The sequence below is a fragment of the Chelon labrosus genome (assembly GCF_963514085.1).
Source record: "Chelon labrosus genome assembly, chromosome: 9".
Classification (NCBI taxonomy): domain Eukaryota; kingdom Metazoa; phylum Chordata; class Actinopteri; order Mugiliformes; family Mugilidae; genus Chelon; species Chelon labrosus.
This window is the reverse complement of record NC_140359.1, coordinates 8,586,471-8,599,068: the sequence shown is the minus strand read 5'-3', so window position 1 is coordinate 8,599,068 and position 12,598 is coordinate 8,586,471. Positions and strand designations below refer to the sequence as shown.

The window sequence follows — 12,598 nt, the reverse complement described above, 5'->3', positions numbered from 1 at the left end:
GTATTGACAGGCGCCTTTACAGCCAATTTATTTAAGCCTTCCAAAAAGATGAGCTCTGGCAGGTGTTATTGTCTGTCTACTGACTTCTCCTCAACAGGAACGTGACACAGTCACCAGGTGGATAAAGGAGGGCGCACTCAACATACCATCTCTTGTCCTTCTCAGACCAGCTAATGATGAGATGAAATTTTGAACCAACCTATATGGACAGATAGTTCAATAGTGCCATCCTCTGGATAGTGTGGGCTTCATTTTGTTTCTTAGGTTTTCACATTCTGAGCATCCTCTCCCATTTTATTTTTATCATACAGACTATTCACTGTGCTAGCCTACCCAATAACCATGATTATTTCCCCAAAACTAAAACTAGTAACATATCTATGATGCAAAATTCATATTTATGCTGTAGGAGTGAAAACAACTTGTGATACTTGTTTTTGCCTTTATGAATTACAAAGTGTAAATGTTTAAGGTATAAAAAATAAATACATATATTTTAAGTATGAGCAACAGCTTGATACTTAATACTAAATATGCAACAGAGACCATAATTATCAGTAGCATATGTGGCTGTGGAAAATGTACGTGTATGAATGTGTTGAGACCTTACAGTGTTAGCTATAAAAATATAATGTTTTTATTTTGTTTTTAGCTCAAACTGCAGGGCATCCCATAATTTCACACGAGATGTTTAAAAATGGTTGGACACTTTTGGATTTACAAATAACTTTGGGACCGTAACAATATCAATATATTTAATTATTTTTTACCAGACAATGATAACAAAACTTTTATTCTATTTAATTCTAAAACTAGAAAGTGTGTCAGTAACTTCTCCTGCACAGCTCTGGGACCAAGGGCATGCTCCACTGTCACCAGGGCTGTCATAGCCATCTGTCAAATGAAACATCAGAAATATGTGGTGTACAGCATTTTCCATGCATATTACAGCTACTTGTTTAAACTATCACAAAACCCAGAAAGGTTTTTTTTTTTTTTTTTTTTTAATATAGGCTGCTATGCTTTGAAAATAATATTGTACAGGGCAATAATTTGACATCACATTCAGTCTTAATTATTAATTAAATAATTTTCTCTTACCATATCTTCTCTATGTGCTATTTTATAACAAATCAAGAATGGAAAATATTACATGAACCCGTAAATATTCAGATTTGATTTGCAACATTAAACCAGTAGGCTTAATTTTCTTACAGGAGTCCTCTGATAGTGAGAGAGTTATCCTGGGCTACTTCTAACCAGCAAACTATGAATGAATGTACAGCATTTTCCATAAATGTATAAACAGTTATCAAGAGTTATTCATTTTTAAACCTAATATTATATCGCATTGTTTTGAAAGTGTAAAGCAGAAGCTTGATAAAATCGGTACTTGCCTTTTTGGAACACATTTAACTCTTGCTTACACTGAACTCCAGTGACCATTATGTGTAACTACATATTGGTTTTAAATCAACGCACGGACGTAAAGATGCGTTTACACAGTGTGGTCCCTAATTAAATAGTAGCACTAACCTGGGGACCAAGAACTGATAAATATAACGATACTGGTAAAAACAAAATAAAATACACATTTCAAAATAAACAGAGGCGTACTTAGGCATGCGGCCACTGGAGGGCAGTACAATATGTAGCCTATGCTCCATAGACTGTAGCTCGTAGCGGTCATTAACTCCACTTCCGGTGGTGACCTTCAAAATAAAGGTGTACTTACTGTATCGACAGGAATAAGTGCTCAAATCTAACCCCTTTTACAAACTGCCCTACAATGTCGACTCGTGAAAGCAAACAGAAGCCCATTCCCCGCGATAATAACTATTATTTTCCATCATTTGCTGCTGTTGTTCCGGTTTCGCTTAAATAACGGTTAATACCGGGTAAACGCGTGCACTGTCTCTTTATGACGTATTTTTAAGGTGACAGAAGGAGGGCGGTTTGAAAGCAAAGAAACAATTCGTGTCAACATGTATAAATTCAGCCAAATTAGCTGATTAGACCGACGTTCCCGCACACAGTCAGTAAAATACCTCATCTGCTCGTTAGCCGATGCTAAACGCTAATCTCTTATCGCCTTCTTCAAAGGATTTAGCTAACGTTAAATGCAAGTTGTTAAGCTAGCATGCTAGCTAGGTAGCTAGCCTCTTGTCCATCTGTCTTTAACTTTTCTCAGTGTGCCGCAACATCTGTGTAAACCCCCTAAAGATGGCGAGTGTGCATGAAAGTTTGTATTTCAACCCTATGATGACGAACGGAGTGGTCCATGCTAACGTGTTTGGTATCAAAGACTGGGTGACTCCGTATAAAATATCAGTCCTGGCGCTGCTGTATGAGATGACCGCTTCCAAGATCACACTGCCAGAAAGAAGGCGACTTAATAAGCTGATCCTGCCCCTGCAGCAGGTATGGTTTTGTCATTAAAGTTACATCTATATCGTTGAAGCAGGGAGCATTGTTTACCTTGTTTCATTCTGGTTCATCAGGGTCCAGACCTGACGCTTGGCCAGTTCCTCAAGACTGTGGAGGACTGTTGTCCTCAGACCGCGTATGCTGTCAAACTCAGGTGTGCTGCCTCCGTTTGAATAACATCGACTGCATTTAACTGCTTAGTAGAGTACATTCAGCTTGTTGTCATGATGTGAAGCAACACTGGTGCATTCACAATCTCCATAAATTCGGGAAATTGCAACACTTAATTGCATTGCAGACTTGCAGGAAAAAGCTGCTCCTTACGGTCAAAATGTTGACAGTGCAATATCACAGTCATGTTAAAGTCGAGATATTCGCAGCTGATGAAATGTGGAGACATGTAGTGGATGAGGCCGTTTTTTTTTTTTCTTCAAAGGTTGCACGAAATGGCAGATGGGGAGCTGAAAGACATGGAGTTCTTCTTTTTCACTCTTCCCACTCCATTCACTGCTTTTGATTCGGAAGCTTATAAAACCAGTGTTGTGGGTGAGTAGTTCATCTCTGATGGCTGTTATTAATGGAAGTCCTGAGATGTCTGCTTAAGTCCCATTAATAAGAAGGTTTCCATTAAGCTGTATCCCCTCCTTTTTAGGTCTTTTCATGAGACATATGCTTCTGGCCTACAACAAGCTGTCTTTCAGTCAAGTCTACAAGCTGTACAAGTCACTGCGCCACTACTATCACAGTCACTATGCCAAGCCTACGGATGGGCACGTGAGTTTGCCGGCGCTGGTTGCAGACGACTCGGACATGGACCTCACCAGCACTGAGGACACTGTAGGGGACAGAGTAGACAAAGAGGAGCTGGACATCCCGCTGCATGAGTCAGAACTACGGTTAGTAATGCTGTTCTTGGATGAACTCCTCCACCGATCTTACCCTTTTACTTTGTGAAATGTCTAAACCATAACCTTCACATGTTGGTAACAGGGAGAATTTTTATTTATTGAAAGCTGGGCACTTTTTCAAGGGCAGATTCTCATGAGTGTATTTTTCTGCTATGCTTTCTGACAGAAGTGACAATACTCCAAGCAAAGGTCCCCTGTCACAAAAACAAGCAGAGTACTTTCTTGCGAGACAGGTGAGTGTTGACCAAAATAAAATGAAATAGTTCAAATCTGGGCCATCGACCGCTCTTTTTCCTGTTTGTTTCTCTCTCTCTCTTCTGGCCGTCCTGGCTTCCCCTCCATTAGCTAGAGATTGAGGTTTAAAAACATATATTAAGGCCTGATATGATTTTAAGATGTTTTAGGTCAACTTTTATTGGGAAACTTTAACTTAACAAGTTGCTGCCTCTTCTGCTCCATTTCAGCACGAAATGAAGAAGAGATACTTGTGCACACACAGTAAAGACTCTGAATGAAACAAGTGCACATAAATGAACCAAATAACATAAATAAAAAATATACATTATATATTTTTTTATGTTTTCTTCCCCTTTTGTTTCTTGAAGGGGCTTTTGGTCCCATTTGGGAACGGTCCAATGTAGTGGTATGGGACACACTGCAGTAGACCAAAACAATCCACCACCCATGTACTGTATCAAACCTAGATGTTATGTTGTAACCCTTAGGGGCTCTTACAGTTGTTGAAAAAATCATGTCTGTGCAGGCCTACCTTCTGAAGAATGATGAGAACAAAGCGCTAAAGCCTGCGGCACTGCAGGAAGAGCTCAACAACATGCTGAAGTTCAACCCAGATTTTGCTGAAGCGGTGAGATCCAGCTGCCTAACTCTTCCTTCCTTCAGAAGGTGGATACATCCTTTAACAGCTCTGTGTTTTTTTTTTTTTTCTTTTCCCTCAGCATTACCTGAACTACTTGAACAGCATGAGAGTCCAGGACATCTTCCTCTCGGCTCACAGCCTCTTACATTATTTTGACCGCCTCATCTTGTCCGGCAATGAGGGAAAGAGCAACGGTGATGAGGGCTATGGCCGAAGTCTCCGCTACGCTGCTCTTAATTTGGCGAGCCTGCACTGTCGCTTCGGTCACTAGTGAGTAAAACAGTTGGTGGAGTCCGAGATGGATAAGTTCTTAAGAGAAGTACACTGCCTGGCCAAAAAAAAAGAAGAAGGTCACATTCTAATATTTTGCTTTTAGTTTTGATTACAGCGCACATTTGCTGGGGCATTGCTTCAATAAGCTTCTGCAATGTCACAAGATTTATTTCCATCCAGTGTTGCATTCATTTTTGACCAAGATCTTGTATTGATGATGGGAGAGTCTGACCACTGTGCAAAGCCTTCTCCAGCACATCCCAAATATTCTCAATGGGGTTAAGGTCTGGACTCTGTGGTGGCCAATCCATGTGTGAAAATGATGTCTCATGCTCCCTGAACCACTCTTACACAGTTTGAGCCCCATGAATCCTGGTATTGTCCTCTTGGAATATGCCCGTGCCATCAGGGAAGAAAAAAATCCATTGATGGAATAACCTGGTCATTCAGTATATTCAGGTAGTCAGCTGACCTCATTCTTTGGCCACATAATGTTGCTGAACCTAGACCTGAGCAACTGCAGCAACCCCAGATCATAGCACTGCCCCCACAGGCTTGTACAGTAGACACTAGGCATGATGGGTGCATCACTTCATCTGCCTCTCTTCTTACCCTGATGCCCCCATCACTCTGGAACAGGGTAAATCTGGACTCATCAGACCACATGACCTTCTTCCATTGCTCCAGAGTCCAATCTTTATGCTCCCTAGCAAACTGAAGCCTTTTTTTCTAGTTAGCCTCACTGATTAGTGGTTTTCTTAAGGCTACACAGCTGTTCAGTCCCAATCCCTTGAGTTCCCTTCACATTGTACGTGTGGAAATGCTCTTACTTTCACCATTAAACATAGTCCTGAGTTCTACTGTTGTTTTTCTTCAAATTGATTTCACCAAATGTTTAAGTGATCGCCGACCATGATCAGTCAGGATTTTTTTCTGACCAAATTTCTTCCTTGAAGACGATGGTTCCCCACTATCCTTCCAGTTTCTAATAATGAGTTGGACAGTTCTTAACCGAATTTTAGTAGTTTCTTCAATCTCCTTAGATGTTTTATCTGCTTGATGCGTGCCAATGATTTGACCCTTCTCAAACAGACTAACATCTTTTTAACGACCACAGGATGTGTCTTTAGACATGGTTGTTTTAGAAATGAGAAGCTACTCATTGCATCAGTTAGAGTTAAATAACTTGTTGCCAGCTGAAAGATAATCACCCATGCAGTAATTATCCAAAAGGAGGCTCGTAACTATTTGCTGAGTTAAATTCAGGTGGTGACTGTTTTTTTTTGGCCAGGCTGTGTATGTGCTACTGACACGAATGTTTTCCTTTTATTTGTTTGCAGTCATCAGGCAGATCTGGCTCTACAGGAAGCAATCCGGATAGCCCAGGAGTCCAATGACCATGTGTGCTTGCAGCACTGCCTGGTAAATCAAACAACACTTAACTTTACTTCAGCGATGGTGCCTTATTTACATATACATTTATGTCTGAATGTGACACGAGTCTTTTTGCATCAGAGCTGGCTCTATACACTGGAACAGATGAAGGGATCTGACAGCACAGTGTTAACGGAGGACTCTGTGAAAATGGCTGCCCACTTCTGCCTGCCAGTGAGTGCACCGTGAGGTCTTAAATGCTTAATATTAAACTGACCCCCCTATTATTTTAAGTTTCCACAACAGTGTAGACTGCTATACGCAAATAAAAACATCTTTTTCAGATTAACAATACACAAGACTCCCTACATTATATTCATGGGAATTAGAATCCATATTGTTGGATTTAAAAATAATAACTGTAATATTAATTAATGAAGCAGACTGACTTTTTGAATAATTTTTGTTGAAACAGTCCACAGTGGACATTTGTTTCAGCTCCTACAAGTAAAGGAGAAAGCTTTGAGGAGTTTTGAACATTGAAACACTTGTGGAAACTGATCCAAAGTTGATGTTAAATTTTGGAACCTGTTTCTTATGTAAATATTTTATTTGTACATCTGTTACTCCCGAGATGTTAAAAGACACAAAGGATTGTTACTGAATGACTTGTTTCACATTAATGGAAACCAGTCACATTGCTTTGCTAATCCTGACCTTTGTTCATTATTTGATCTGTGACATTTGTTGTTCACCACGCTGACTGATCCTCTCCACTTTAGTACCTGGCCTCTCTGGGCATTCAGTCTTTGGTCCAGCAGGGGGCGACACAGGGTAAGATGGCGCACAAACTGATGGATGCTCTGAAGGACACAGACATCCTGCACTGGAAGCACAGTCTGTCAGAGCTGATCGAGATCAGCCTGGCTCAGACTACGTCCATATGGAGGATGTACGGAAAGAGGTCAGGCTCCTCACCTTGCCACCCCAACACACAGTTGTCAGTTCTGTTCACTGTTGACTGCATACTAGCACACAAGCTTCTTCCCATTCACATTAACTCTAATCTGACAAACGGCTGAAATCTTGAATGCTTTTATGCATGGGTTAAGATTTGGGACAGCTAAATGTCTTCACAAGTTAGACTTTTAAAAGTATTATATAAAACGGGATAGTTTTCTGTAAGTTATTAATGCGGTTTCCTGCGTCTTGAGCAGCACCATGGCACTGCAGCAGGCCCAGCTGCTTCTCAACATGAGTAGTCTGGAGCCAGTCAACTTTGGGGTCCAGCAGAACAACACAGAGGCCTTCGCCGTGGCTCTCTGCCACCTAGCTGAATTACACGCTGAGCAGGTAACACATCTGATATGATCTTGTCTGCCTGCTTTCTGTCCCGCTGTTTCATATCTATTAGGCAGTCACTGGGAAGGTTTATTACCTCGTGAAGGTTGCTTTCCAACTCTTGGATGGACTTTAACACTTCACTCTCATTGCTTCTGTTTCAGGGCCTGTACAGTGCAGTTTCAGAGATCGTTCAGCATCTGAAAGAACAGTTTCCTCCTCACACACAGCATGCCAAGGTGCATTCTCTCAACACACTGTTAGGACAATGCACAAAGGCAGAGAGGGTTCACTAACTGGATAAAACTGGTCGCAGTACCTTTTTGATTTTTTTAATCCAAAATTTCATTGTCATGGAACCTACATACAATAGATTTATATTCCAGGGTCTAATTTCTGCTTTAGGATTATGTTTTCTTAGTGCAGGGGGAAAGGTACAAAAAAGTGTCTCTGCTTCCTCGTCTGTTTTGTTTGGTTTTGAGTCATCAGTTCAAAGGGATTTAATGTACTTTTCTTTTGTAAGATGTCTAGTTTTTCATCTAGTATAGATATATTCACATTCATTTTGTGAATTAATGGTAGATGACCACAACATATCCCATACATTTCATTTTCAGCCAAAAGATAAGATGACAAGAGTTTAAGTGGAAGATTCTTTTACCCACAATATACCACTCCCTCGTTCACTTACATGTCAGAAACAAAGATAAAGTGTGTCAGTTTCAAAAGACAACAAGCCCAGGCTTGTCCTGTACATTGGTTGACTTACACTAGATCTCTTGTTGTAGATAACAGTTGACAGAAGACAGAAAGTGTGATGACACCTTCTAAATTACCAACACAGAGAGCATGTCCTGTGGTTTAACTTGAATTTTACATGGAGTTTTAACTTAAATGTAACAGACTTTAATTTATCTTGAGCAAATATGATGTTATATATTGAAAGCAAATGTGCAAATTATGCCACTCATTTTTCTTTTTTTCCAATTCAGCTCTGGATGCTGTGTGATCTGAAAATTCAGTTTGAGAGGCATATGAATGAGGGGAAATATCACTTGGCAGAGCCTCTAGTCACAGCTATTTCTGCCTTAAACAAGACAGAGGGTCTTTACAGGTAACATCATGGCACAGATTCTCAGTGATACACTTAATGGCTTCCTTATGCATGTATAATCCATGCTGTTTTCTGGCAGAAAAGCTCAGGTTCTGAAGGCTCTCAACCGCAGCACTGAAGCATACAGCGTCTTACAGCGGCTACAGGTTCACTGTGAGAAGACTAAATGTACAGAGATGGTCATCAGGTACGATGCTTATGTTGTTCGCATCTTCTAATAGCCTGCAGTGTAGAGAGGATTTGCTCAAACATATGTCATCCTTTAAAGTACCAAGTTAAATTTTTCATGATGATGATTTTTCAGGGATCAGAGTATCTTGTCAACATCACTGCCTTTTAATGTCTCCATACAGAGTGATGCTGTCCACTGCTCAGCTCCACTGGGAGGCGTCTGGTTTCTCCACAGCTCTTCCTCTCCTCCTGCAGGCCCTGGCTCTGGCTAGACAGCACCACCTACAGTCCCTGGCCTCAGAAACCATCCTTCACCTGGCCTTCACTCAGGTCAGCTACAACAGCAAAACAGACTCTCATTCAGACACTATTGCACTTCACATCTATGCAAAACAAAGCTGTCTTACTTTGCAATTTCACTGGTGTTCATGCAAAATAAAAGCAGCACATGCATGCACGTGTGGCTTATTCATTGTCTTTGTGGCCCTTCCTCCCTGCAGCTGATGTTGGGGGTTCCTGAGCAGGCTCTGAATGTCCTGCATGAAGCCATGGAGCCTGTTCTAGCTCACGGAGCAGTCATGGACAAGGGCCGTGCCATGCTACTGGCAGCTCGCTGTCAGATGGCGATGGCTGGATTCAGGCCAAATGGACAAGGTCAAGCAGGTGAAACTTTCTCCCCCACACCTTCTTTTATCATTTGGTATAGCCTCTAGTCACAGCAATTGCAGTATTTATAGTGTCATGCGGATGTTCATTTACATTTATACACTGCTGCTTATTGTGTTTCCCGGTAGATTTGCGTTTGGTGGTTTTGGCTGTTGACACGCTAAACGAGGCTGCAGCCTATTTCTTCAAACTAAACTGTAAAGAGCGGCTCCGGGACATCCACTACCTGCAGGCTCAGCTCCACCACTCTTTGGGACAGACGTTGCAGTGCAACAAAAGTGCCATGCTCTTCCGGCTGCTGGACCAGGAGCTGCAGTCTCCAGCACCACAAGTCTCAATGCGACTTTAACGCCTCCAAGTTCGCATTTAGGCTGCTGGAATGTGTACAACATCTCTTCTAACGTCTGATTCTCTACAGCTCACCTGTAGACGATGGCGAGGCCCTCTGCTGCTTTTGTCAGCAATAAAACATTTATTTCATACATAGTTTGAACTTGGAAGCAGTGGAACCGTTTGCATGCAGCACCGGGAAAATGATTGATTGGAACAATCTCAATAGTAATGAATAAAGATGAGTTTCCAGTAGGTTAAGAACAATAATGAAATGTCTCTTCACTTGTGGTCATGTGCAGATTTGACTGATGGCCCCTAATATAATGTGTGTTAACAGTCTCCACCACAGGAACAGCCCAGGTTTATATGACAGACGTACATGCCAGGCAACGGTGTGGGTAAAAATGTCGAAAGTTTATCAGGGGCTGTCACAGCCGTGCAGGTTTGCCCACCTCTTTTTGATGAATGAGGGTAATATCACAGTTAGCTACAAGATGAATGTGTTTCAGTGGCCTGGATGATTCATATTTTGCTGTTAGAATACTGATGAAGCTGGAATCCAGAGGAGAAAGCCGTGATCACATTTCTAATGTAATAGCCCAGCGATGGCACTACACGGATACCGTGTCTCTACTCCACTTATGTCTGACACGAGTTGTGCGTGCTCTTTAGGGTGATAACGTTTCATTTCTGTGTTCTGTCTGGGCTGTAAGCCTCTACAAACTGCGCTTCTTTCAAGAAAAGGAACCACTTGTTTCATACCTGCTGCAGGAATATCTCAGCGGTACAGTTTTGTTACGGTCTCAGCTGTACATACTGTTACTGCTACTAAATATTTTGGTTACTCTCCTCTCGTCAGGGCCTGTTACCAGGAAACAAAACTCATTTATCATTTCTTGTTGAATCATATAAAGTGAAATTTGGCTTCGTGCTCTTTAGTGAATAAACAGATTACAGTGATGGAATGTAAAACCAGCTTTCTATGTAAATATCACACAGTCATACACTACCCTTGCTCTTACAAGCGTGGCCTTTTTACTGTTGCTGTTCGTGCGGTTGCTTCAGGCCTGGGGCGATTAGGTACCTGTATTTACATGATTATCATGATAACAGCTAACATTGGATATATATATATGTGTCACTTCACCACAGCAGCAAAGGGAGTTTTGTGTCAGTGCTGAGGAGATTTCAGTGTGCGACGTTCATTTTGTGTGATCAGCCACTGTTAATGTTGCATGCATTATTTCCTGCGGTGAGATTCATTTCTAAGTTCATAAATGGCCTAGACACCTAACAGAAAGCTTCCTCTTTGAATTTGACGCTTCCAGTTACGGGGCACTTAATGCAGCAGAGTGATTTCCATCAGATGCCATCCACGGGAAATGAAAACTGTTAAACCTTATCAGATGACAAATGCAGCTAAAAGCTTTTTTAACTCAGAAATGTTATGGTTGACAAAAGACTGATATTTTTGGAGACTGAAGTTTTTATCCAAAGTAAATGAAATCTTCAAATGTTTGTGCTGATACTTCTGTTGCTCATTAACTTCAATAGCACAAGAGCGGAGACATTTACTGAATGCTTGTTGAAATTCACTCACCGGTCAAAACAGGGTCAGAGTCCACAATAGGTTTTGTTTATTTCCTCTGACCATTTGTTCAACTTCTTCTGTTAAGTGCTGAAACGATTAGTTGGTTAAATGGTTTTGCCTGTTGACAAAATTAAGTCAGTCAGGCAAAATGTCCAAAGCTACACTGTGCCTGCTGCTTTTTTTTTTCAGACATAGCTCTTCGGACAGGCATGTCTCATCAGAATGGATTAGTCTGCAAACAATGTATCCTACTGACAGCAGTGATGCGATTATTATTCTGTTGTGTCACCGTGAGGTTAACACAGATATTGGCTGGATTACTGTAAAATCTGCCTCAAAAGCCTGTTTTGCCTTCAATTTAATAATCTCCAAGGTCCTCTAGCATCATCATCATCATCATCAGGCCATGGTGCTTTTGCTTGTAACCAAAGAACTTGCAGCACTTATTGCCTTCCCATCTGCCTCAGCAAACATTATCATACTACATAAACATTATACCAGTCAGACATCACCGGGACATTGTGAAATAGCAGTTATGCTTGCATTTGGACAAGAAGTTAAACAAAACAAGCAATTTGTACATATCACCTTGGGAACTTTTTTATGGGCTTTTTAATGTTGTAGACTAAGTGACTGCTAAAAATATCAGTAACTTATATTGATAACTTACATATAACTATGTTAAAGCGATTCTCAGCTGTACCACCACTGAAGCTTTCTGTCCTTCTGACATTGCATGTGCCCTGGATAAGTTTACTGAGAAACAAAAATCTGACCACAAACTTAAAGAAAAAGTTATTCCAGTACAGAAACAGCACAGTTTCTATGGTAAAATAAAACATCTTTGTTCAAAATGTTTAATAACAAGCATGGCAACAAACATGGCATAAGAACAATGCATGTTTAGAAAAATATATCTGCAAATGTATTTTTCAGAATACACTATACATTCACTTAACCCCTACTCGATATTAAACATTTACAATTCAGGAGTGAGAGTTTTACGGTAGAAAACAACACGGTGAGCCCCCTCTAAGTCATTCAGGATCGACTCACGTCAGGAGAAAGATGTAGGTAGACATTTTGGTAAACTAGGCAAACAACCTGAGATCCGTATTTTGTAAGTGGTACGCCTGCTTGCAGGTCCAGTCGTATACTGGTGGTTTTTCACCATTTTGACATGAAAACAAACCCTTCTTTATTCACAATAGCTGTTCTTTACAAAAGAGAAGAAAGTACTACATGGACAACCTACCATTCAGATTCTTACTTTGTGAAGAAACCTAAAAACATTTCATGATATGACATTATCATTTGCTCGATTATGCCTTTGGTTGTTTTTATTAATATACTGGATGCTGTGTCATATATGAACCGATTTTAATGTTGAAAGCAGTTACATTTTGGGCCCATGGTTTCTGCTCCAGTCCTTCCTGACCGTTAGAGTCAAAGTAGATACAACCTCTTATTTTAATTCAAAGCAGAAAAATAATGCCAACAAAGAAGAAATAATTCAGTTTCAG

At 40.8% G+C, this 12,598-nt stretch overlaps 1 protein-coding gene across 1 annotated transcript; it reads left to right on the top strand.

Moving 5' to 3' along the window:
* The first annotated feature begins 1,645 nt into the window (after nt 1–1,645).
* On the top strand, nt 1,646–11,655 carry anapc5 (anaphase promoting complex subunit 5). Its single transcript, XM_084551855.1, has 17 exons — nt 1,646–2,421; nt 2,502–2,581; nt 2,864–2,973; nt 3,080–3,323; nt 3,502–3,568; nt 4,099–4,200; nt 4,292–4,482; nt 5,826–5,907; nt 6,001–6,093; nt 6,642–6,823; nt 7,077–7,212; nt 7,365–7,439; nt 8,193–8,314; nt 8,394–8,501; nt 8,668–8,815; nt 8,986–9,148; nt 9,280–11,655. Exons 1-17 carry the CDS (start codon nt 2,224–2,226, stop codon nt 9,498–9,500), a joined length of 2,322 nt encoding a protein of 773 aa, XP_084407981.1. The 5' UTR covers nt 1,646–2,223; the 3' UTR covers nt 9,501–11,655.
* The last annotated feature ends 943 nt before the right edge of the window (nt 11,656–12,598 follow it).